The sequence below is a fragment of the Sphaeramia orbicularis genome, chromosome 16, assembly GCF_902148855.1.
Source record: "Sphaeramia orbicularis chromosome 16, fSphaOr1.1, whole genome shotgun sequence".
Taxonomy (NCBI): domain Eukaryota; kingdom Metazoa; phylum Chordata; class Actinopteri; order Kurtiformes; family Apogonidae; genus Sphaeramia; species Sphaeramia orbicularis.
Genome location: NC_043972.1, coordinates 33,669,983 through 33,696,228, shown reverse-complemented (window position 1 = coordinate 33,696,228; position 26,246 = coordinate 33,669,983). Strand labels below are relative to the sequence as shown.

The 26,246-nt window shown below is 41.4% G+C and overlaps 2 protein-coding genes across 3 annotated transcripts; one reads left to right on the top strand and one right to left on the bottom strand.

Annotated features, from left to right (window-relative positions):
- Nucleotides 1-11,445: 11,445 nt before the first annotated feature.
- On the bottom strand, nt 11,446-19,620 carry rasip1 (Ras interacting protein 1). Its single transcript, XM_030157897.1, has 16 exons — nt 19,485-19,620; nt 18,704-18,825; nt 17,949-18,400; nt 17,519-17,779; nt 16,572-16,813; nt 16,301-16,465; nt 15,600-15,804; nt 14,563-14,861; nt 14,305-14,466; nt 13,895-13,935; nt 13,441-13,595; nt 13,224-13,336; nt 12,829-13,123; nt 12,101-12,264; nt 11,864-12,005; nt 11,446-11,744 (listed from the first exon to the last, which is right to left on the bottom strand). The coding sequence occupies exons 2-16, from the start codon at nt 18,823-18,825 to the stop codon at nt 11,566-11,568; spliced, it is 2,997 nt and encodes a 998-aa protein (XP_030013757.1). The 5' UTR covers nt 19,485-19,620; the 3' UTR covers nt 11,446-11,565.
- A 1,512-nt stretch (nt 19,621-21,132) lies between these two features.
- cox6b2 (cytochrome c oxidase subunit 6B2) lies at nt 21,133-23,517 on the top strand. Of its 2 annotated transcripts, none has more exons than XM_030157947.1 (4): nt 21,133-21,244; nt 21,746-21,878; nt 22,703-22,803; nt 23,083-23,517. In XM_030157947.1, exons 2-4 carry the CDS (start codon nt 21,773-21,775, stop codon nt 23,134-23,136), a joined length of 261 nt encoding a protein of 86 aa, XP_030013807.1. In that variant the 5' UTR covers nt 21,133-21,244; nt 21,746-21,772; the 3' UTR covers nt 23,137-23,517. The 2 variants fall into 2 exon arrangements, with proteins under 2 accessions (XP_030013807.1, XP_030013809.1); XM_030157949.1 differs by having other exon boundaries at nt 21,185-21,255.
- The last annotated feature ends 2,729 nt before the right edge of the window (nt 23,518-26,246 follow it).

The window sequence follows — 26,246 nt, the reverse complement described above, 5'->3', positions numbered from 1 at the left end:
GTGCAGTAAAGCGTGGCCTACTGTTGCAAAGGGCAAACACGAGTTTCCAGTCATCATGGCAGAGGAGGACAGTTAATGCATCATACTGTACGCATACTGTATATCGCAAAAGAATCACACACAAAGAGATTGAGAGGGAGAGACCAGGAAAAGGGAAAAAAGTGTTTTTTGAGTCTGGGTGTGAGATTAGGAGACCCTCATTCACAGACATACACTCATGGTGTGGTTAGAAAATAATTAGTGGTGGGTCTTGTGTTCACATACACCCACATACTCATACACATACACACAAAGTTGCCAGTCCAGCGGTGGGCCTACACAGACAAACAAACACCCCTCATACTGTATGATGAGGACCCGGTGGCAGAGAGTGGGTGGTGGAGTTGTTGCGGTGAAAAAGGGTCATGCTCTGTTTTCTCAGGTCAACAGTAGAAAAGAAAAGGAAGGAAAGTAGGGGAGCAGGAGAAGAAGGGGAGGAAATAGATGAGTGTAGTTGGATGGAGGGAGATATTGACACACTCGCTCTTTTTAATTTCCCACATCAAAGGGCCGTTTGAAGACACAGCTGGGGAGAGAAGAAAAGAAAGAGTGAAGTTAGTCACTCTCCCTCATTCCCTCTATGGGCTCATGATGGGGGTCTCCTGGGTGGTTCTGAAGCACAAAGTCTTCTGGTAGGCCATCCGCCAGCCAGTGCTGATCACTCACACAGTGTGACACTGGCTGGGTGCCGTTCCAGTGTGTGAGTGTGTGTGCAGCACATATATGTCAGTGAGAAAATAAGAAGGGCATGTATCTTTGTTTAGACTTTTGTTTTTGTGTGTGTGAGAGAGCGAGCACACACTGGCGCATGCCTGTTGGAAAAGGGGGAATCCAGGGTTTGTGTAAATGGGTGTGCATACAGTATATGTGTGTAATTATGGGTATGCGGTGGTATAAGTGCGGTGTCTGTATAACGTGCATGAGCATCAGTGTTTGTGTGTGCGCCTGTGTGTGTGTGTGTTTGTGTGTGGCCTTCATATGCTACCCATTACATCACCAATCTGTGTAAACCACCATAGGAGGAGAAACAGAGTGAGACACTCAGACTACGACCTCAAAGACATCAGAGAGGAAGGGGAACCTGTGACAGGGCCTGCCAGGCCTCACTGCCAGACAAACTTTACTCACACAAGCTTCACTCATTTCAGTCATGCTTTACACTAGGTTTCCTGTGCGCCACGGCATGTATTCACACATTATTACGCAGGCTTCAAATCTTTTGAGTGTCTCACACTTCTTGCTCACCTTTTGTCCCATTTTACCGACAGTCTTCCTCAGTTCAGGTAACTATTTACTACCACCATCTTTGGTTTAATTTAGAGGAAGTACCAGAACCAACATAACAAGGAAGCTTTAGAGGGGTTTTTAATGTTGGGGATTTTTATGTTGTTCACTGTTTATTTAAATGTGATTAGTCTGTTGTCTGAACAAATACAGAATCAGTACATCCTGATATGGCTTCCTTATAAATGTTTACTGCCTCAAATTAATTTCCATGTCCAGGAGACTTGTGGATTTAATGGGTTAAGTCTCATGCTCTGCTTACCTCAGAGTGTCATGTGTAAACAGTGAAAATGTTGGCCATGACGCAACACTGCTCCGATGGTAAAATGGATTATGGGAGAAGGAGTAGTAATAAATTCATCATTTTTATGTAGCACCCTCATTTCCTCTAGGGAATTCCAGCAGGGCTTGTGTAAACAAACCCTGAGATTACGTTCAAAGGGAAAACCAAAGCGCTGACCCTTTTACTGTTAATATTTGCTCTCCTATAACAGGACACTTTCAAGTTTCCCCATGACCTCCTCTTACTGTACTACTCTCTTCTTATGCTCTCTTTCTCCGTCATTCTGTCCCTCATTCATTCTCTCCAGTGCTGTCTTTGCTTGGGCATCCTATCTCGGGAATTGTCATGGTAACCTTACCCTAAGTCATTACCCACCATCCCCCCGGCTCCCCTCTGCTTGCCCCCTTATGCTTGTATGTACGTCAGAGAGCAAGTGAGTGTGTTAATAGTTCAAGGGTGAGGGGGTGGGGGGCAGAAATAGTGACACACAGAAGGGGGTTACAGTCATTGAGCTATAAAGTGACGTCTCTTACTTTCTCTTTGTTACTGGCAGTGATCGGTGTCGTCTTTCATACAGATATATAACAAGAAATCCCCCTTGCTTGCCCCCTTTTGATCTGCCTTATACATACAAGTGTTTAGTTGGGAAAGCTCCCCCTAGACACGATTTACAAATTGTGCATGTCAATTGCTCCCTTCCTTTTCCTCGGCCCACTCAAGACAGATATGGCTGTTGTGCATCTGTTGCTTTGCCTTTTTATTAGACCATTAAAGGAGGACATTAACCAGCATCATTATTGCAGGTTTCCTCTACTGGCTCGTCTCACAGGGCTGTGCAAAGGGCAGGATGCAGGGATGAAAAGGAGAGCATGAGGCAAATTTCTCTCCCTGCAGAGACCGGGGGAGTGAAATGTTTAAATCGGCTCTCTATTAAACACACATTTACGAGGCTCATTTTGTTTGGAAACCAAACTCTATGGTATGTGACAAAACACAGTGTCTGTGTGTGTTTTTGTGTTGGCAAAAGTGAGAAGTAACAAAGTACAAATATGTTGTTATTACACTCAAGTAAAGATTTTTGGGTATTTATTTTTGCCTTTTACTCCTCACATTTAAAACAAATACCTGTATTTTCTACTTCATATTTTGGAAACAGGCTTGTGTCTTTAGCTTAAATCCATTTTAGGGCAATTATCAGTGGTTTTGATCAGTGTTTGGAAGGCACTGCCTGCCTTCCCAGCATCATGACCAATTAAACAGATGGACGATAACAGTCTTTTGTTTACCTTGTATGTATATGAGAAAACGGAAGAGAAAGACAGACTGAACAGTGTAGGAAAGGCGTCATAGGGGTTCAAGCTCTATTGAGGACACTGACCACTGATTTGTAAATGGGAGCAAACTAAATGTTTATTATTGTCAGTATGTATGTATGTATGTGTGTGTGTGTGTGTGTGTGTGTGTGTGTGTGTGTATATATATATATATATATATATATATATGTATATATACTGTATACATAATTTTTCTGAAGTCAGAATGGTTTAATACTCTGTACTTTTTCACTTTTGCAAACATAAATAAATCGAATCATTACTTCTACTTTGTACTTCTACTAAAGGATGTGTGTACTTTTGCCATCTCTTTGCATGTGTAACAGTGAGAGTCAGCCGAAAACCTTTTCCTCTCTGAGTGCTGCTCACCTGCTCACATTCTCCCTCACTCTCACGGCGTCCAAACAGTTTTGCGTCTGCCAGTAAGGAAATCTCTGAATTAAGTAGTTGAAGCAATAGGTCACAGACAGAGTGTGAGAAGGAGAAGAGGAAGGAGGAGGGGGGTACAGCGGGAAGCAGAAACCCACGCAAAAGGAACTTTTTACTCTGCAAACACTCTTTCCATCTACACTGCTCGCTCCCTTCATCTCAGACTAGTGTTAATACACTGGAGAGCCCAGGCCTGTGTCAGAGCTCCCGCTTTCTCGTCCGGTTCTCCCTCCTGTTCCTCTCACCGCCATTCTCAGTCGCTCTAAACATTCTTTCCTCCTCTGTCATTGCGTGTCCTGTCTGCATCCCTCTCTCTCGCCCTCTCTCTCCATCTCTTCCACCTCTCAAAGTGCTTCCTCTCAGCTCTCTCTTACTTTCTCTTTCACACACTCAGTTGCTTCCCTTTCATCCCCTGTCCTTTATGTTGTCTGTGGTGTGCTGCAGGATCAGCGAACTTTAAACAGACACACACTCTATGTAATCAAGCATTTACATGTAAACAGACTCTTCTTTTTTCATCTGGCTGCTATATTGTTGCCCAAGTGAATATCTCTGTCCTCTACAGCACTTTTATAAAAGTATGAGAGTGAAAAGATGAAAGTGATAGTCCTGTTTGTGGTGCATTCCTCAGCGTGCAGAATAGTTACCCCAGTAACATTACTTGTGCATTCTCTGTCTCTTTGTCAGTCTTGCGCCATGTCTGTGGTGAGTTACTACATTGGTGTGTGTGTGTCTGTGAGTGATGTGTACTGTATCAGAGCTGACCACTACTTGCCGGCGCGCCGTGCGTCTGCGTCAGCCACACACTGAGTCTGTTGTCGTGTTATTCTACGGAAGCTGAGAGCTGCTGACAAACACTCAGGGGAAATGGGGAGGGGTGTGTGTGTTTAAGGGGTAACAGAGCCTGGAGAGACGACAAGGAAGGAGTGAGGGGAGTAGAAAGACAAAGGGAAGAGGACTACTGTGACGTCGCAGCTTGCCCTTCTGTGGGACTTTGTCAACGTGACGTGACCTCAGTGACTCGAGAAGGTGGGACGATGGCCTTTTACAGACAGATAGACTCGCAAATACACACAGACACACAAACAAACTTACACTAACACACATATGCTTACGTCTGTGAGACAGTTCACCCCAGTACTTAAAACAATTTATAACCCACTGTCCCCTTCAACTTGACATGGCCTGGCTGTGTCTGTGAACGCTGACGCACTTCAGGCCCGTTCATCCACAGCCATTCATTAAATTAATGCTCATTACACACTGACAATCATAAATCAACCTCCCACAACAATGATAGCAGATAACACAACTTATAACAGAGCACATGGGCAGCTGTATTGATTCTACAGTCGTTCCGCCATCCACTTCCTGTGCGTCAACCATGCATAGTGTGTAAATTTCATCATAACTAAGAGCAAACACAGGAAAGGAAATTTCATATCCGCATGTTGTCAAGTGTTTATGTTTTGAAGTAGCGTACAGATGGATTAAGAAGCTGAGCACAACAGTTTGGAGGCTGCTGCTGTTTGGAAATCAAAAAGACTTCTCTCCACATTCAGGACTCTGAGTTTTAACCACACAGGGAGGGGAGGCGGACCTCAAGTTCACTGAAATGTCAACTTTGGTTTGAAGTGACTTTGACTTAAAGCGGTGCAAACACAGCACAGAAGATACACTGTCTTTCTCTTTTAGTTTGAAATTTCTGTAGTTGTTGTAGCACTGCAGTTTTCTTTTTTGCATCCTCCTGCAAAAAAGAAAACACTGACTGTAACTGTTTATATAAACTGTCAACTATCTATGCCTTATTCTTGGGACATCTTATCTCTGGAATAGCAAGATATGAAAGTAATGTGTTTGCGTGCATTCTTCTCAGCCACCATTATCATTATCTCCAGTCGTCTGTGTGACAGCCATTTTTCCTCATACAGCTGCTCACAACCTCAGTTTCTCCTCTTGACCATTGTTTATAATGGGATGTCACTACAACTATGTTTCATGCTTGATTATTAAACAACCTTTATCATTAGAGGGCTCTGACTAAGAAGAACAATATGAAAGTTATTCTAATCTCTCTCTATTCTTGTTCCCAGTGTTTATGTGTACTTCGACCTCCTGCTGTTCTCAATTAGCCACAAATGTCTGTCGGAAGAGATCCAAATGCCTTACATGTCTTATTTTACCAATAACAATCTGTGAGTCAGGAACTTAGAAATGAAAACTATCCAGAAGTTTCTATTTTTGGCTTGGAGTTCACATGCATTACTGGGCCTCCCCCCACCACTGTCTTTTTATGTCTCCCCACTCCCTTTTCTCCCTGGCTCCTCATCATCTTTCGGTTCATCAATCACACTGTCCATCCTCATTAGAAGGTCAGAGCTGGAAGTATGAATGGTGTTGGTTGGCCTCAGATTCTGTGTTACAGTACAGACGCCCTCGCATCTGGCTGGACCCCCGGTAGTGCCAGGAAGCATGCCAAGAATGCAAGGAATGGCTCAGTGAACGATAAGAAGGAAATTCCCCGCAACACAGTGGACTAAAAGCCCAGAAACAACAGGCACGCTGACACCCACTGGGCAGACATGAAAGGGATGACGACAAAGAGGGAGGATGGGAGGTGATGGGAGAGAATGCCAGAACAGACATAGGTCTAGGTTTGTCACTAAGACAATAAACCCAGAGACAAGGGCTATTCCTAGGAAGAGTGATGACGAAGTTCAAGTGGTGACATATGAAAAAAAAGAAGACAGGAGTGGGAATGGGTTGGGAATGCCGGTAAGAGATAGGTGAGATGGTTAAGGAGAAAAGAGCTAATGACCAGCGATAATGTCGATAGTGATGGCAATGATGCAAAACAGACGATGAATGTAAAGGGTGTTGGGTGGGAGTAAGGGACGAGTGTGGGACAGGAAGACATAGAGATAGAGGAATGACACGGGAAAGGCGAAACCCTATAATCAGCCTCTGATTGGGTGAGCCTGACAGTGAGGGTTCAATAGGAGGATACGCATGCATCTCACGGGCAGATTTCTAGCTGGTGAGTTTTTTGGTTTGATTGATAGCACCTCTTTATGACTCACTGACCTGGCTTTTCTACTGTCTCTCTTACTGTGCCATCTGCTGTGGTATTTAAGCTGTTTGATCAGTTAACATCACATCACCAGACATTGATCCAGATTAGCTTCTACTCTGCATTGACCTACTAAAACTGACTTTACATCAGTGTCTACTAACAAGTAAACTCTTTTGTCTGCTGCTGGAGCTGATTTGAGGGCAGCCAGTGGGTAATTGTTTTGAGCTGCTAAATTGCACCATGAGGGATTGGATTACCTACCACCAGGGTAGCCCCCCCCCTCCCCAAAACTCCCTGCTTCTTGTTTCCCCTGGATTACATCAGAGTTTAGGCTCCTTCGTCAGTGAGTAAGCACATACCTCACAGTCACAGGAGAGGTCAGATTCCTGTCCAAAGCGTTAGAACAAAATGGTACATAATGGAATATATGGAGGAGGGCAGGAAGTGTAAACAGTTCTTCTCTATTGATAGTTTTCAGTGGAAAGATAAGAGATATAGAACACAATTAATGGTGATCTAGTTTCTGTTTTTGTGTGTGCATGTGAGTATGCATGTGTGGCTATTGTTCAGATCTGGCCAAAACCCCAGTCTTTTCTTTATTCAGATCATAAATAATAAAACCTACAAGGAAATGAAACATTAGCCACACAAGACTCCCTAGTGTGTCTTATCTTCTATTACTATGATTCATCTCTGTAATAGTGATCACATCATAGACTGTGGCCAATTACAATAGCAAAAAAGAGATAGATAAACAATATTCCCGCCACAATCCGGGCTCCTTTTCTCAAAAGTTACGTTCTAATTAATCTTCAAAGTAAAAAGCCTTCTTGCATGACACAGCATATCCTCTAAGTCACCACTCGAAGTAAACTTTCCTGGGTCAAATCAATATTGTAAAGCTCAATAGAGACACAGTGCAGGACAATGTCAAGCATGAGACGTTATTTGTACTTAATACTGTGGTTGTACAGAACAAATTGGGGTCAGAATTTGATCTACCGAACATGAACAGTTTTGTTTTCCTCTAGTACTTTTGGGTCAAAACCGCACATAATGACTTAGTGTGGTTCCCTGCCTTTTCAACCCATATGAAACAGCTGACACAAGGCAGATAGGTGGGTGTGTGAGTTTTGAGGTGAGGCAGTGAAAGGCATAGGCAGACAAGGAGAGGTAACTCTGTTTTTTTGGTACCTCCATTAAAAGGAACCTGGGACGTTTGGACTCCTGACAGCTGAGGTGGAGCCCGGGGCAGCCAGGCAGGAGGGAGAGTGTTTTCATGTGTTTACGTGTGTGTTTTCCTTCACCGCTGGGACTTATATATGGCTGCGGGGCTGTCTCTGGGGCCTTCAGCTCATGTGATGGGGGTTCTCTCGGGGTATAGGAAAAGGCATCAGGGACGACCTGTGGAACACCCCCATAATCCTCCTGGGAGCAATGCTTTTGAGGTGCGGTCCCCTACCACCCTTCACCTCCAATGTGCCGAATCAGTGGAAGGCAGAAACCCAAAGAGTATCCCTGACACTAATATGGAAAAAAGCCTGTTTGGAGCGAATATAAGGGCAAATATTATTCTTCCTGAGCGTAACCACGGCGAGCACCTCTGACCTGGCAGTGAAAGTGCTGAAACAAAAAGCCCAAAGACTTTTTCTGCTCCATCAAAGGAGAGCTACATAAAATAAACATGGCCATCAGATTACCACGCTGAACACGGTGCCGCGTTAGCCTGCGCCGGCCGCCCTGCCGCCCAACCCCATAGCTCTATGGGAGTTAAGTGTGGGGTCCGCTCAGTCAACACCATGACGCAAAATGGAACAAGCTTCTGACAGAAGCCCCAGGCTGATGGAATAAGGCCCCTACCCACAGGCCAACAGGCCCCCCGGCCCGAGAGAAACATACTGAGCAAGAATAAGAGAGAAAGAAGCAGGAAAACAGAAGTGCAGAAGAGGAAAGAAGGAAAAGGTGGACGAGAACATTTTGGGGGAAAAAAGGAAAAGACGACTGGTCCCATATTGGTAGCATTGGCCCTATCCCAAATTAAAAGCACACACATAAATGCGTTGCTGACCCATAAGCTGCAGGGCTGGACAGACAGCCGCCAATAGAGAGAAGGCCGGCACAGGCAGGGCAAGGCAGGGTACGGCGGTTGGTGGTGGTGGCTGTAGCTGCCAGTGAGACTGTGAGGCTTAGCCGGCTTGTCGTACTAACAGTGGACAGCCTCAGGCCGGTGGATCTGACCTCACAGGGCTTCTTTTATATCCTGCGTGTGCATTTGTGTGCAGGGATATGCATGTGTGTGTTTATGTGTGCATTTTACATTTTGGATGACGTAACCAGGAGAAAACAGATCGGCCCCTTGAGAAAGACCAAGGCTTTTCTCTTAGCCTTTCTGTCACCTTACTGAGGCTTTGCTGTCTGTTCCATCTGAGTCTCCTCGTGTCTGACTGATTTTTCTCACAACACCTCTGACCTTCTCTCAGCTTGTTTCAAACCTCACAGAGATTCCTACACCCCCAGTCTGTCTTTCTGTCTGTGTCTGAACTAACGGAGATTCCCCTGTTCCCCTGTTTCCTTCCTGGCCTCAACATAGCTTGGAGCCTCACATAACACTCCAGTCTCTCTTTTTTCATTCTTAAACTGGCTCTTTCTGTCTGAGACGCACAATAAGAAATGCTGCTTTATTTCCTGAGAACCAAACTCATAAAAGCAATTATGCCTCCCTTGCCATGTGAGACCAGTATAAAAGAACAATAAGTGCATAGTGGTATAACAAAGCAGATTCCACAATATTTGGTGATGATGACTAGTCTTAAACCCTCACACTTTCCCCTCTTATTTTCTGATAGAGTATGCCTCACAACCTCCTTCAGTGGCCCTACAGTCATCATATTCCGTCTTTTCCCGTGACGTAGGACTTGAATAACCTCCTTATACTACAGGCTTTAGTGTGACGCAAAGCTCAGGTAAAGTGTTACCAGATCACAAATAGATACTGACACTGTGCCAGATTGTAGCTGTTAGTGTAAAGTGTGAGAGCCATGGGCTCTTTCTGGCCCCTGAAAATGACTCCTGTGTGTACAACAATGAACACAATCACTGTGGTCCACTGGGCCTCACACCAGCAGCATTGCATTACCGTGCTTGCCTCCCTACTGTTCTCCTTTTCTTTTCATCCCTCTCTCTCTTCTCCTCTGACTCAGCTGTTTTGTAGGAAACTCCGTCTCTTTGAAGAAGGGAAGAATCTTTCATTACTCGACAGCAGGCAAAGAAAAGGAAAGAGGGAGATGATAGGGAGAGAATAACTGCCCCATTGTCTCCAGCCCCCGCACCACCACCACCCTCCATCCATCTATGATAATTGTGCTGAGCTAATTACAGAGAGCCACTACAACAGGTGTGGAACTCTGCACCTGGGTAAAGAAGGCTACTTTTGTGAGTGTGTGAGTGAGGAAGAGAAAGAGTAGTGTGTGTGTGTGTGTGTGTGTGTGTGATTGCTCAATTCTGGGTGAAAGTGTCTATGACTTTTTGTCTGTGTCACTGATTGAGATCACAGAAAAGTGCCTATGTGTCACATGCTTACTAAACCTTACACGTTAGTTAACAGGACTCAGACATTGGTCACCATATTGTATCATAGACTACTGTACATAATATCACACAATCAGCATGAACCTATACCAGTCTGGACCCCATCTGTGTTTAATTATAAGGGTACAGACTACATCTGTATGACATTACTGGAAAGTTGAAATTAGCACACAAACACAGTCTCACTCTCACTCATACACCACATTGAATTTCAAATGAGAGTGATTACAATCACTTAATTGATAAGAGTAACCACAGGGAGCCTCTTCTCATGATTCATAATCTATAACCAGACTTTTTCAATAGCATGTTTTTTGATGTCAGTACAGTAAGAAATTGGGTGGACTGAACTGGAGACAACAGTGATGATGTAAGCAGGGGTCTCACGCGGGATTGATGTTTTTTTGAGCTTTTTACCGTAAAGGAATTCATCTGGGAAGCTGACCGGAAGAAAGGAAGCCATTTGGCCCTAAGCCAATGCACAAGCACGCTCATTTGAGTTTATCAAGACGTCAGAGAGCTTCTGAAAACAAAGACAGTGGTGAACTGTTTAATAAAACCATCTGGCTGACTAGACAGTGAAATTGGCTGCATATTAGAAAATTGTGACAGAAACAAGCTCATGTTCAGCTGTTAGTCACATCTGATGATATCACCTGTCTGCTGTCTGTTCATGACAACTAGTTTGCTAATTTATGCTTAATGAGCTTCCTGTTGGACATTTTATTGGGCTGGGGGATTGTACCACATAAATGAAATGGGAAATCCTACTGATAAGACCACTTCAGTGTGTCACTTCCACTAAAGGGAAATTAAAATCTCCCCTGCTCTTAAGTCACCAGCTCTGACCTTTACAACAGCTTACCTTAGCAAAGGTAACCTTTGTGTGTGGTCGTCACAGTCTTATTTGCTTGCTTGAGTCATTAACCTTTGTAAAATGCTACCATTATTACAGGAAATGAGAATGTACCTTTGGAGCAGACCATAATGTAGTTGCATGATCGTCTCCTTAGTCAAGTAATTCTACCTTGCAGACTCATCATTTAACGTCAAAGAGGAATGAGTCCTGCATTGCCACCTTGTGGAATGTTTCTCTGGTGATGAAGCTGAGATGAGTGCCAAACCCCAGGGGCCCTACTGTGGGAAACAAGCTTGTTGAAGATCACACAGAAACTGTGGGTCTTTTAGACTAAAATTCTGTGTTTTAATAAAAACATGTAATAAAAAACAGACACAGAACCTAGGTAGAACAGTCATCTAAAGCATTACACAACATGGCCCAACAGATGTGTGGTTTCAGTCTATGGTTTAAAATAAATTCTTTAAAAGACTTACCAAGACAATATGCTTTACTTAGTTTAAATATCTGATCGTAAATAAATGAAATGATATGCATAATTCAAATTAACTTCATGTTATCGCCTCATTTCAACTGAATTCTGTCTTTTTTTTAACAAACAATTCAATTCACAAACAGAGTCATTGCTGTTGATATCACTTTTCCTCCATTCATATATAGACAAATATGGGCTTTCTCAAAGCCGAGTTCTCTGATTGGCAGGGAGCTCATCCTGGTCAAGTCCCCACAAGAAGGTACGGAGACGTGTCACTTCCTTTTGGAGCTCTGGGCTTGGGATTGGCTGGGAGAGATCAAGGCGTGGAGTCTCATTTGGGAGGATAAGAGGAGGGTGGTCCAGGAAGCTCTCAAAGATGTCTAAAACAAATTTTAAAAATCGTTGAAAAAAATTGGTTTGATATATTCAGACTTCAAGTGTTTTAGTGTGTAATGTATGATTGCATCATTAATAATATCTTTTCTCATGTATTTAATACCTCCGCTCAGCTCTGTGCCTGGCAGAGGGGCCCAGGCTGCTGGAGGTGCCCTGGTCGGCCCCAGTTTGTAATGGGTGAGCAGGTGATGCAGCTGGGCCGGGCTTAACAAGGCATGGTCCTCCTGCAGACTGGTCCAGGATGACTGGACAAGAGAAAATGGTTATAATGTGTAATTTAATAGAAACAACGTCAGTATAGACATGTTGAGTGAATGTTGTCCACATATTTTGGTCCTACCTGGATAAGTCTGGTCTTGGGAATGCACAGGAAGTTGACTGTGACTGACAGCTTCTTCATAAACTCAGAGGCAATATCACCTAATCCTGCTCCCTGGAGCCAGTCCAAAACCAGGTCCAAGTTTGTTCTGATCTGCACTGCTCTGGACCAAGAAAACAGTCCATCTGAAATGGAGAATAAATTAACTTGTACTTCTATTCATTAAATCCAACACTATATACATGTTAAAAAAAATACAGCCATACACATGCCATGACGAAGTACCTGAGAAGGTAGACTGGCTCTACTTTATTGAAGAACATACATGTGCATCGGTGTGAACAAGAAGAGGCCAAATTGATTGAAAGCACTGTGCGTGTGTGTGTGTGTCTGTCTGTGTGTGTGTTTGAAGTTAAATTGTGAAAAGCATTTGAATTATAAAAACACACCAGTCTTCAGACGTGAATATTTTTACCCCGGTGGTTATTCAGGCTGAAACCTGTATATTCCATTATTTATATCTGGACGTGTGGAGAGTGGAACTTTGTCTACATTTAAATAACTTTATTTTCAGAACAATGTAGAGTATGGATATTTTTTCAAGTAAAAACAACATAAATTGAATGATGATTTAAAGACCAAAGAAAAGATGGTCTATGTTTTTTAATAGAGGCATTTATTAAAATCCTCTATCATCCTGTAATATCACAGCCCAATAGGTTTGAATCTCCTCCACTCTGTCCTTTTACCTCTTTCAAGGAGAGTGTTAAGCAAGGAGGTGTTTGTGAAGAAGAAGAGGTAGCCAAAGGTTTGAGACGTGAGTGGTGGAGACAGACACGCCTCCCGTGACAGCATCAGAGAACAGCGATACACTTCTACCAGTCCAGCAACTTTGGGTGGTAAGGCAGACACGTCATCCACCTCTCCTTCCTCTCCTCTTTTTTCATCACCCTCGGCACCCCTTGATCCATCCTTTTCTTTTTCCTTCTCATCGCTGGAGAATGGGTTTGTATCCAGAAGAGCCGGAAGGAGGGAGTAGAGGGTCTGAGGACAGAAAGGAGAGAAACAAGTGAAAATGACCTGCAGGAACAATGTGGGAAAGATTTAGTAGGGATGACTTAGGGAAGAGTAAGGATGTTGTCACCTTAGTGAGGTGATACACACACTGTTGAAAAGTGTGCATAATGACATCATCCAGCTGTGCCAAGGCCTCGGAGCAGGTGTCCATGTCAGCCGTCAGAACTGGGTCCCCAGGGGCTTTAAAAGAGTGATCATTAGGACAAATGAAAGAGCTTATGAAGCTCAATGTTTAATGTTATTTCCTTAAGGGAAATGTTTTATTTTTCTTAAACTGATCTAACCTTCAAACTCCCACTCTTTCTCCATGACTTCAACCTTGACCTGGAAGAAGTTAAGGAGCTCTGTGGCATTTGACATCCAGAACATCAGAGGTCGAAGGTCAGATGAGAGTGTCTGAACACTGGGTGTGCTAATCTCACCCTCTTGCTCTGTGGAACTGGACAGAATATGCATGTACTATTTAAAATAAGGTACAATTAACTGTAAAAATATTGGAAATGCCCTCTTCTTTTGTTGGTTTCTTGACAAAGCAACACACCATAAGGTGAGTAAAAATAGACTGAGGTATTATTACTCAACTATATTTGAACCATTTTTCAACATCACTGTGTTATACTGCTTGCATCATACCACAAAAATTCACCAAAGACATAACAACACAGGCACAAATGTATCATGAATCACTCTACAAATCTCTAAACAGAGGAAACATGACGTGAACAAAAATGCTCTTACTTTTGCGTGGGATGCTTATCCCCAAATTCCTTAATGTTATCCTGTAAAGAGTTTTGGACACAGAAAAGAGCAGAGACATCTTGGTTTAGTGTGGGGCTGGAGGGGGGGGGGCAGCAGAGTCTAGCCCTGCAGCCAGGACAATTACAGCACATTTTCCAGCAGGAGGGAAGTGACATCAGCTCATCCTTGCTCCTGTCTACAATGCAGTAGGCCACAATGAAGGGCATATGTCTGTCTGTTGTTTTTTTCTGTCTGACTGAACGTGGCAATCTCAGTCTACCGATGTGATGTTTTCCTGCCAAACTTTTCTGAGTTTAATTATCTCATGAGACAAGCCAGTCTAAGATATGCACTCAAATCTCACACAAAGTATGTCATATGTCATATACTGATCCCTTGTTTTGACTCACCCAGACAATTTCTTTAATTAGATTGGCTGCCTTGAGTAGTATCTGAGGTGTGAGAGCAGGGTCGAGGTGTTTGGAGGCATGATCTATCATGATTGACAGCAGATAAGCAGGAGCTAAAGGCCCACCCCCAGAGTCTGGAGAGGAATTTTTGGAAATGATCTCCTGAGAAAGAATAAACATAAAGGCATTTATTTTTTATGATTCGAGACAACTGCACATCTAGCACATCTCATATGAAGCCTTCATCTTTGTTCTCACCTGTAACAGAGCATCTGCATGCCGAGGGTGGAACTTCAAAATTGCCTCAGTAGATCCCAAGTACTGCCTAAGTGCTTCCTGTCTGTCCACCAGCCCTGATGGGCAGCAGGTGGTGGATGCATCCGCCTGCCATGGCAATGTCAATGCCAGCGGTGGAGCCGGAGACACACGGGGGTCACGGTACAGGAACAGGAAGTGGTTTCCAAGACCGATCACATCCCCAGGCTTTAACACTGTCTCCCTGTAAACACACACCCCGTTGTGTGTGACTGCACCTCCTCTAAAGGGCCGCATCAGAGCTGGGAAGAAAATCAAGTTATATATTTGTGTGTGTGTGTGTGTGTGTGTGTGTGTGTGTGTATATATATATATATATATATATATATATATATATATATATATAGTAGAATTTTTACATTTTGTAAGAGAACCACATGAAGTCACAAGTTTAAGTATTTAGATCATTCAGGAACGTAAAGAACTAATATATTTACATGTAAAAGTTCTGCATTCAAAACATCGCTTATTATTGTCAAAATGGACTTAACAAATGAAAATGCGAAGCAGTTAGTGTACTGTAAAGTGTTTCCTGTCAGTGTTTTTCTATTATATATAACATTTTTGGATTCCTATTACCTGCTATATTAATGTATGTTGTGTTTTACTGCTTTACGTGTTTAAATAGAACTCATATAAAGCATTTTAAATACCACTTATATTAATCAACAGCAAAGCATATCCTGTAAGACAGTTATGTATTTAGTTTCTCTTCCTGTGAAAACCATGTATCTTTAAAATGTGCTTCTGATTTCTGACACTGTATTTGCCACCAAATCCAAGAAACTACTAACCAAATGTAGTAGAGTAAAAAGTACAATATCTGTCTCTGAGATGTGGTGGAATAGAAGTATAAAGCTGCACCAAATGGAAATATACGAATAAAGTACAAGTACCTCAAATTTGTACGTAAGAACAATATCTGAGTAAATTATCTTAGCCACATTGCACCACTGGATTTTGAACAGCAGTGTTAGTACCTCGTCCACTGGGCGTATCGGGAACAGCTGAGTCTCTCCTGACCAATAAGTGTCTGGCCAAGAGGTCAGGAGCAGAAAGAAATGTGTCCACCTTCAGAGGCCTCCTCCCCTTCCTCTCTCTCTCTCTGTCCTTCTCTCTCTCCTTCATTGTTGGTTTTCTCCCAAACACATGCGTATGTCCCGCCATGATGTACAAAACAAAATCCTAGAAGAAAGTCAGGGAGGTCTGTTATCTTACAAGTGTTTTGGTTTACACTGATCTTCCATCTTGGAGGAGTTCAACTCAAGGTGGGTGATAAGGTATAAAGTGTGCCACAGTTTGTTACAATGAAGACCTGTGTGAGGTCATTGTGTGAGATGAAGTGATGTACACAGAGGAGTTTTGTGTTTTTGAATAGGTAAGCTGTCGAGGCATTGTGCAGCTCAGAGGCTGTTTTGTGCTGGATGCTGAATGGGAGAGGCTCGTAGAGGGATGGAAACGCTGATGGTATGCGACGATTACAGACATGCAGGTATGATGTCATACGCAGGGTGTGTGTACCTCTGGACACATCTGCTACAACATGACTTTACTTTGCATATGTAAACATTTGTGTGTATGCACTGTGTTATTCCATGGACTATATGTGTGTTTGTGTGTGTTTATTTTGTGTGGGTAGTGTTTGTGAAATCTTGTGATAACGTCTGTCAACATGTCTTGCCTTGCTCTGATCATAACCCTGAAGCAACAGGAAGTAGGGCCGGTCTGTGGGTGGAAGGATTAAACTCTGTGACATCACTTCCAGGTCACAGCTGGAGTAATCCTTCTCATCTTCTGTGGGCTGGTTTGTCCATCCCACCTTGGCTTCAGCTTTTGATGCTCTAACCTAAAAAAGTGTATATAAGTGTTGTGTGTAAAGACTTGACAGTATATACACCAAATATGTCATTCATTTCTAATCCTTTTTTTTTTAACCACATCATCGTCCTCACCTCTCCTGGCTGTGGACTGATCATGCTCACAATGGTCTTCCTGTCCTGCACCCCTCCACCGTTGTTAGCCCTATTGGCAGAGCCACGTGGCTCATTGCTGACGTGGTTGCCTTGACGACGACGTAGACTCAAGTTCATGTCACTGATGCTTCTCCTGAGCTCTGTGTTCCTTCCACGGTGGCCACGCTCACTCTCCTCTGGTCCACCTCCTGATGCCATTCTGCTCCTCCGCCAGCGCACACCTGTAAACCAGCCAATCAGAAGGTCAGACTTTCCTAGGATGAGTCACATCTAGGCCTGGGTTGAAAATATTATTTCCTAATTCAAATCAATCTTCATTGGAATGACCAAATGGTTTTAATATAATACAGAAATTGTGTTCTTAATTGTCCCACGGATGAGTTTACTTGACGCACATCAGTCACCTCTGTGTTAATGAATATATATATATATATATATATATAATAAATGTAGGTCATGTAAATAAAGAGTAAGCTGATGTTAACATATGTAGTAGTTCTGCCCCTATGGAAATAAATACCAAAAATCGTTCATTCATGATTCATGTGAATGTTTGGCCAATTAGATGAAGCCCCAGCTACCTGTCATCTACCCTCACATTAATTAGTTTCTATTGCATGGTTAGTTGGCCGTTATATTGTCATTGCAATATTGAACAATGCAACTGAATATTGCAGACTTTATTATATTATTATTATTATTATTATTATTATTATTATTATTATCATATCATCAAGTCATATTTTAATTATATGTACAGGGAGCAGATGACTGACTGAATTATCCTTATCAGAATACACACTGAAGTGAATGAAAATGAATTGGATATCAAATTGAATTGGGACCTTGTGAATTGAAATTGAATGGATTGAGGTGGTAGTGACACTCAGGCTTACTGACACCTGTCTGTTGTGTCTTAACCATACCTTGATAGTTATCTCCCTCCCTCTCTCGTTCTTTTTCACGCTCCCTCTCTTCTCTCTCATAGTCTTCCTTTCTTTGGATTTCAAAGCGCCGCTCGAATCCGTCCTTAGGCCGCCACATGTCCACTAACAACAGGGGACATTCCCATGGGGCCACACTTCTCCGGCACTCTGTCTCCCACTTGATAGCTCCATCTGGCTGCTGGATGGGCTTTCCAATGACATCACACAACAGGAAGTCCTCGGGGCTGTGTTTCTGGAGAACTAGAAGGTAATGGAGGAAGAGAAGGGGGAGGATAATTATTTTTCCATAACACTGCTGTTTTTGTTTATATTAAGTCATTCCCAATTGGTTAAAAATTTTTGAGCAAACAATTCCCAGTAATGGATTGCAGCAGAGGTCCAAATGACAGAAAGTTTTCCTGTCTCATACCTGCGTCATCTGTCTCCTCCCTCTCTCTTTCAGTGTAGCGAGTGATGACCTGAGCGATGAGCTGCCTGGCTGTGGAGTGAATGTTGGCCAACAGGGAGCGATAGTTGGCTCCACTGGAGAGTGCATCCCCATAGATCTTGATCAGGCCTGGAGCAGTGGAAGAAGCAGGGGGCAAGTAGTGGTGGGATGAAGGGGCAGCTGAGTGGGCCCAAACTTCTCTCTCCCTTTCCCCCACCGCCCTGTCCCGGTCACTATTAGAGCGCCCCCGCAGGAAAAGATGGGAAAGACGCTTTGTGCGGGACTGGGGCCCAGCAGGCCGTGGCCTGAGGAAGGCTGGGGAAGGAGATGGGGATGGGGTAGGGGAAGCCAGCGAGGGGGTGGAGTTTGAAAGGGAAGAGGAAGGAGCAGAGGGGGCCTCGTGGAGGGAGGCTGCGTCAGAGCTGGTGGTCGACCTGGGAACAACACAGGAGGGGAAGACAGATGGAAGAGAGAGGAAGGAGAAAGGAAGGGACCAGTCAGCTGTGAATTATGACTGTCTAAACACGGACAAACAACAAGGTCTAAAATAAAACAGGGAAAGGTTACAGGGTTTGAAGGAAGTCAGTGGCAGTGGAAGTCAGATAAGATGGCATCAGTGCGTACAGTGACTATAACTTATCACACATTCAATTACAGCTGAAACCAATGTAGCACAAAAGTGGGTAACTGAAGAACAAATATGCATGATATAGAATTAAGAAAAACTTCAAACTGACTTGACAGAGATAGCACTCGGCCAGCGACCCCCAAGTTTTGCAAAATGTTTTCTGGGAGAGTTGATCCACAGACCCACTGGGAAATGGAGCTTTCTGAAGCGAGGACTGCCAGACCCCTCCATCTGACAGAGAGAAATGAGAGAAATGCTGATATTAAGGAGCAATTTTGCTTTCCAGAGTCATAATATCAGTATGTTAGGATGAAGTCATGTTTCCTTGAATCCACACTGTAGAGAGGAAGGTGTGTCAGTAACGTCAGCATCGAAACAATATAACAATGGTGTGATGTTGAGAAATATCAACAGGATGCTTACAGCAGGTTGTCAACACTTTGAAAGTAAACAGAAAGTAACTAGTTAACCCTCCCCAATCTACAGCAAAAGAAATACGTGTATTTCAAATTCATAAACAGGAAGCATCAGGTCCAGCTGTTGCACTGACAGGGAAATACCCCCACCAAGGCCCACTGCCTGTGCAGTTCATGGTCTTCCATACAAGTTGTCATCAAAATGTCAAAATGTAGGATCTCAGTGGGTGACCTTATGATCAGCACTGTATTCCTCTGTAAATTACCACAGTATGATCTCTAATATCAACACTGAAAATCCTGTGTGGGAATTTCAGATATTCTCTCCTAAATCTGCTGTGGTCACACTAAAGCAAAAAAAGGCTTTTTTTTTAAAAAAGAGCATCATGTTGTACATTACAAGGTGAATAATTACATAATGAAACCGAAAGAAATACAGCAAACATGCTTTGATAGATTAGATTTTTCACTTACCCACAGCAACTTTTGATCTGTATTTAGTCTACGGTGATTATTCTTCAGCACTGAAATAGAAAGCGAAGCTTAAAGTAATCTAATAACTTTGTGTGTTTCCTTCTCCCTACAGTTGAATTCCATTTTCCAAATTTACATACACATTAATAATTCTTAACACGCATTTTACCTATCTTCTCTTAACTAAAATGCATTTTCTTTAGTTTTTCTCGCTAACTGGACAACCTCTGCTCCCTCTCTCTTTTGCTGGTTCTCGGCCACTCTGGGTCTATAGATAGAGAGACAGACCCATTGTTCTAAGTGACAGAATTTCCTTCCTTTGCAGTGGACAACACCTATATCCTGACTGAGTGAGGGAGAGAGGGAGAGAGTGGTAGAAAGCAAGAGGGGTGGATTTGCACATATATGGTTCTTTAAGACCATGCTAGAAATACTACATGCAGTGATATACTTTATGAAGCAAGCTAAGTATCTGATTCTCAGTTATTTGGATTTAAAGAAGTGCTTTATCTAAGTTCAACAACGTCAACATAGGAATTAGAGATGGTAAAGGACATGGTAATTTAAATCATGAATTATGTGTGATTTTTAGTGGAGACAAGTATAAAATATGCATCACAAAATGTGCAAAAAGCTCACAGCTTGATGTTTTGCTGGAAAGAGGATGAAGGAAGCACACAGTGAGACAGGAAGCAAGAGGGAGCGACAGAGACACCTGTGATCTCTGACCTTGTCTTCAACAGGAAGAAAGAGAAAGGAGACTTACAGTGTCCCAGTTCAAGGGATGGATCCTCAGCAGTCCACATTTCTAGAGTCATTGCGTCATAGTGGGCCAGTAGGGCCCGTTCCTATTTCAAAGGTTCCTTGTGTCTTTCCAACTGAATGAACTTACTGGATGAAAGGACAGAGGTAATTTCAGTTTACAGGTTTTCCTTTTTTTCTAGAGTAGATTGATCTTTGATGAATTACTTTTCATACTACATATTACTGTTATTGGTCTCATATAGATTATCAGTAAAAAATAAAGTTTTTACTCAATATAAAAGTATGAATAGGACCACTACAACATAATGTGCTGTTTTCCAACACCAAAAAGCAATATTGGAACAAAAAATATTGACTGAACACTAGTAACATTCCTTTAAGGAGCTGCTTCATGATTTCTTTTCTTATGTACATATTTTGACAGCACACCAAGACTTTCCCCTCAACACTGAAAATCTGTGATTTTTTTTTTTTTTTTACAATGAAAATTTAACTTTAAAGACAGTGCTGAGTACTTAATACAGATTTGTGTTTATCACGACACCAGAAGAAAGATTGGGAGTATGCTGAATGCCCTTGATAGTAGCCAATTTCTAATGAATAAACCAATTACAAATAACAGGATGAAACATTAATAATATGGACATATTATCCGGTAATTGGTATACTGAATGTTTTTTAAATGCTCTTTAGTTCATCAATAGGCCTACTTGTTCTGATTTGGATATTAATGTGTTGTCACAAACTTATTTACTTCTTGTACAGATCATACACTAACTAGCTTGTAAACTAACAAACTAAACAGTAGATGAGTACAAAAATGCAAAACCGAATTCACAAATAAACCAGCAGGACGACATAATGGTTGGCTATAGGCTATAAAACTCTGTTGACAGGGGGATAAATGTAGACACATGACCACCATCCGCCATCCCAGCATCCCTTGCGCGAGAAGGACATCTTTCCGGAGAGGACACAACCAGTATCGTTCCAAGGTTAGCCCCCGGTATTCAACAATTTCTTTTCATTTGTCCAATTTGAAGTATATTATTTACTTAGATTTTTCATATGTTGTCGATTAGAACACAGGGAACAATAAAGTGCTTTCAGATATATTATCTCTTTATCAGACTTTGTGAAGAATGCGTTAGCAACTAGCTAACGGGCTGCGCTAACCAACTGGTAGCAGGATATTGCTAAGATATGTTTACTATGCTAACTGGGCTCAGAGCCATACTGTATTTATATTTCTCCGTCAGTACTCTGTTAGGTGTTAGTTAGATAAATTATGACATTTTTATCTGATAGCTCTCACCTCGTGTAGAAATAAAGTTATCGCTAAACAAACCTATTGACACTGGTACGTAATGCTAGATGTAGCTTAGCCAGTTGGTGTTATTGCTGAGGTTAAAGTGAGACAGTAAATGATATGCAACAGTCGGTATGAAATTAAACCATGAATTAATACACTGCCTGTTTTGTTTTTTTTTTTAAAGATCTAGCAGAGGCGTATAAAGTTTAAAATGGCTGAGAGTATTGAGGAGAAGATTCAGAGCTACAGGACTGCTCCGTTTGACGCTAGATTCCCAAACACCAACCAGACCCGCAACTGTTTCCAGAATTACCTGGGTAAGGACAAGCTTATACTACATACTGTGATCATACAATGTTTACTTCATGTAAACCTGTGGAGAAGGACAGGCACCGCGTTTGGGAATTCTGTGTTGCCCGACTCCTTAAACATCCATAAATATGCTGTCATATAATACTGACAAGTCACCAAATAACGATTAGGCCTAATATGCCAGTTATTTTTTTGTTTAATTGATTCATTACGTAATTTACAAGGTGTCAAAATATAGTGAAAATGCCTTTAAATTCTTTTACTACGTAACAGCTGGAGCATTCTGCTTCTAATAATTTAATCTCACATACAGCTGTGTACAACATATTAATACAGTACAATGATTTGTCTCTCAAACTGGGTAATCTGTGGAAATATTGGTACTTTGTCATTTTGATGTGAAAAGATGCCCCTTAAAATGGATAAAGAACACTTTCATTTTCTTGTCTTCTAAAATCTTGTTGCATCCTATTTTGTCACTTTTTTAGTATAATAGTTGGTCCATCTTAATGGACACAACAAGTGTTATATCTACCTTTTGAATATCTTTTTTTTTTTTTTTAACACTTATTTTGATTTTATGTTTGGTTTGACACTGATTGTAAGTGACAGGTCATTTATGCTGCTGCCTGTCTTGGCCAAAACACTCTTGTAAAAGGGATTTTTAATCTCAGACTTTTCTGGTTAAATAAAGGTTGAATTTAAAAAAAAAAAAAAACTTTTAATATGTAATTTGAATGGCTCAATGCATTTTTGTCCTTCGCTGGCTGGTCTTTCTTATGTTGGTATTGTGTACAATGACCTTGAACTATTTTGTATTTGGCACTAGACTTCCACAGGTGCAATAAGGCCCTGTCGGACAGAGACCAAGATGTGGCCCCTTGTGAATATTACCAGAGGGTCTACAAAAGCCTCTGCCCCACAGGCTGGGTAAGTTTTGATCAATCTTCCAAATACTGTTTGATCACTAAGGCTGCTTTTTAAAATTAGGTTTCTTTGAGTGGTTCTCCCTACACATACCTAATGCTGGTAGCAGGTCTTCTCACACTCCTTTATGTAGTTTCCCAAAAAAATAATTTCCTTTTCTGTGTAATTTAACATGTCCTTTTCATGTACTAAAATCTATCTTTTTAAATGAATGGTTCTGCTACCATTTGAGCAGAGCAGTCTGTTGGATCAGATGGCGCTAATTTGACCTGTGTCTTTCAGGTTGGCAAATGGGACGAGCAGATAGAAAATGGAAGCTTCCCAGGAAAGATCTGAAATCACCAACTGTTACTGACCAGGACAGTCCAGTTCAAGACACTCCCGTCACTTGGACCTTTTCCTCTGTTGTGTGCCTAAGGACATCTTCAGACATCTATCACATCATGATTACCAATGTTACTGTTTATCTTAAACTAGAAACACGCACAACTTTTTACCTACATGTTAAAGGTCAAAATTTGTTTCAGGTGTTGTAAACTACTCCTCAGCATTGGCCATTCAATAAATAAAAAATATTTAATTCAAATGACATGTTTTTTTCCCTCCCAGTGCTCTGATTACTGGTGTTTTATCAAACTAGACTTTGTAAACCTTTGTAATCTACAAAAGCTACTTTTGTTTGAAAGCTAACAAACGTGATTAAACTATGTCTCCAGGGGAATCAAATGTGGTCAAGCTCTTTTATTGGCTGTGGACATTAATAATAGACCAAACATTTGACAAACACTGAATAGAAGAATGTCACATTACATTTACTAGCATATTAAATATTCAAACTCCATCTGAAATACTCTGAAAAGGTATCAAATGTTTTAGAGACTGAAGCTATTTTTGTAGAAAAGTTTCTGTAGCACAAAGTTTTCTGGCTTATTTTTCTCTCTGGAGTTTTATGCCTATGTCCTTTGGTCTTCCGCTTGTTATGTAACTTATTTTGGAGGGAAATGGTCTCTTTCTTTGATGTCAGTTATCAAATTAACTTGCAGAAACCTGTAGTGCCATTTGATTACCCAATATTGCCTTCAGCTTTCTTAACAGCACATCCTCCTTTCATCAAAGCATCATTGACGTGTTCTAGACTAAAGTATACACCTCAGATGACAGTATACACAATCTCCAAAAGTGCTTATTTCTCTAAAACACCCCCTGGGCCAGTCTTCTGTTTAGACTGACGGTGACTACAACAAAGGTTTTTTTTTCCATGGGGGGGCAGCAGTGATGAAGTCAGGTGAACTTTTTTGTAGTTTCTTCTTTTTACCACACGATGGCGCAGTTGAGCAGAACGTTAAATTAAGTCTACTACCAGTAATACACACATCTGTAATTTTACTCATGCCAAATTGCACAGGTGTGTGACAAGTGGACTATTGACACACAGTGTTGCAACCACATTTTCACAGCTTTACTGAGCTGATTCAAATCTGAAACCCCAGTCAGACTTAACCCACTGGATATCCTGTTAGGATGTTGAAAACTGCTGGTAATGTGGTACAATCTAGACCACAGGTGTCAAACATGCGGCCCGGGGGCCAAATCCAGCCCTCCAAAGGGTCCAGTCTGGCCCCTAAAATGAATCTGTAAAATGCAAAAATTACAATGAAGATATTAATCATTTTAGTTCAGCTTCCACATACAGACCAATTTAATCTCAAGTGGGTCAGATCAGTAAAATACCATCATAATAACCCATAAATACTCACAACTCCAAATTTTTCTCTTTGTAAATGTAATAATTTTCATGTCATTTTACTTTATTTACACTAAAACAAACTAACATTTCAGAAAAACACGAATAACCTCAACAAATATAAACATTTTGAAATGTCTGAAGTGTAATTTTAACAATATTCTGCCTGTTTTTAAATGCTTTGTGTATTTGTGGATCCACTGTGATCTGTCAGATGTAATTTACATGTTAAAATAATAAACTCAGACATATTTTTAAAATTGCACTTAGTTTTCTTAAGAAATTTCAGTTTGTTCATGTTATTCACATTGTTTTAAAGAATAGTTGGTAGATGTAAACATTTTAATCAAATAATTTTACTTTTTTTGCTCTAAAACATAGAAAAAAGTTTGGAGCTGACATTATTTATATATTATTATTTTATTATTTTACTGGTCCAGCCCACTTCGGATCAAATTTGGCTTAATGTGGCCCCTGAATGAAAATGAGTTTGACACCCCTGATCTAGACCATCGGTGGCTGTGGGTAGAAGTGAGCTCAGCCTAACCAAATGTGAGTGTTGACTGGCCAAACAAATGTTAAGACAAAGTCAACCTGCTAAGTGCAGTTGATTATTTATGTTCCCAAACCAGAATCCAAGCCGACTCACTGTCAACAAACCTACAACCTAATTCAGGTGGTAAGAGATGGTCTGTGTGTGGGTCGGCAGGTCCATGCCAGTGTGGTACACTTACAGTCATTTCTCTTGGTCTAGATCATGTTTGATGTAACTCAAGAATCCCCCCAAAACAAGTACCTGTACCAAAGATTTACACCACAGATATTTCAAATGTATTAATAGAACATCTGGCATTATTGAATGCCAGGTGTCTGATTCATGTTTTTTGTTGTGTTTGTGTAGTTTTTTTTTAGCTTTTCAACAACTTGTTCATGGAGAAGCAGCATCTGCTATTAAACAAATAAATAATAATAATAATAATCTTTATTTATATAGCACTTTTCATACATTAAAAACTGTAGCACAAAGTGCTTTACATATCAGTTTAAAAATCAGTACCACCCACACCCACCCACTCACCCGCACACACACACACACACACACACACATATATATGCAAACCCACAAGCTCACACATACTTAAGAAGACTGGCTGAGCACGGATAGACCAGAACAAAAATGTAAAAGTAAAAGAGTCCTGTTTGGTCCTGTTTTTACATAATGCATGAAAATAGAGTGACCATTAACTGCTCTCAAAATGAATCATGTAGGGGTTGCCATACACCAGTGTTTTTCAACCTTGGGGTCAGGACCCCACTTGGAGTCACCTGGAATTCAAATGGGGTCACCTGAAATTTCTAGTAATTGATAAAAAAAATAATAATAAAAAAAACTTACTAATAAAAAATACATGGTGAGTTGACAGAAACAATCACAATACATAAAAGACATGACAAACGGTGAAGCTGAAACTGAAGTACTGTGGTACTGTTTATCTTTCAAATGTTCATTGTGTTCAGTGTCAGATGCTGCAGCTCTTTCATAATTTATAGTTTGAGTTATTGTTTTTTCAGTATTAATTGTCAGCCTTGTAAATCCAAGCTGGACTGACTGTACATATCCTGACCAAGGAAAAAAAAAATCTCATTTTGTGCAGTAATCTACACCTGGCTTTTCTGCCTCCGTCCATAATAATATACATTA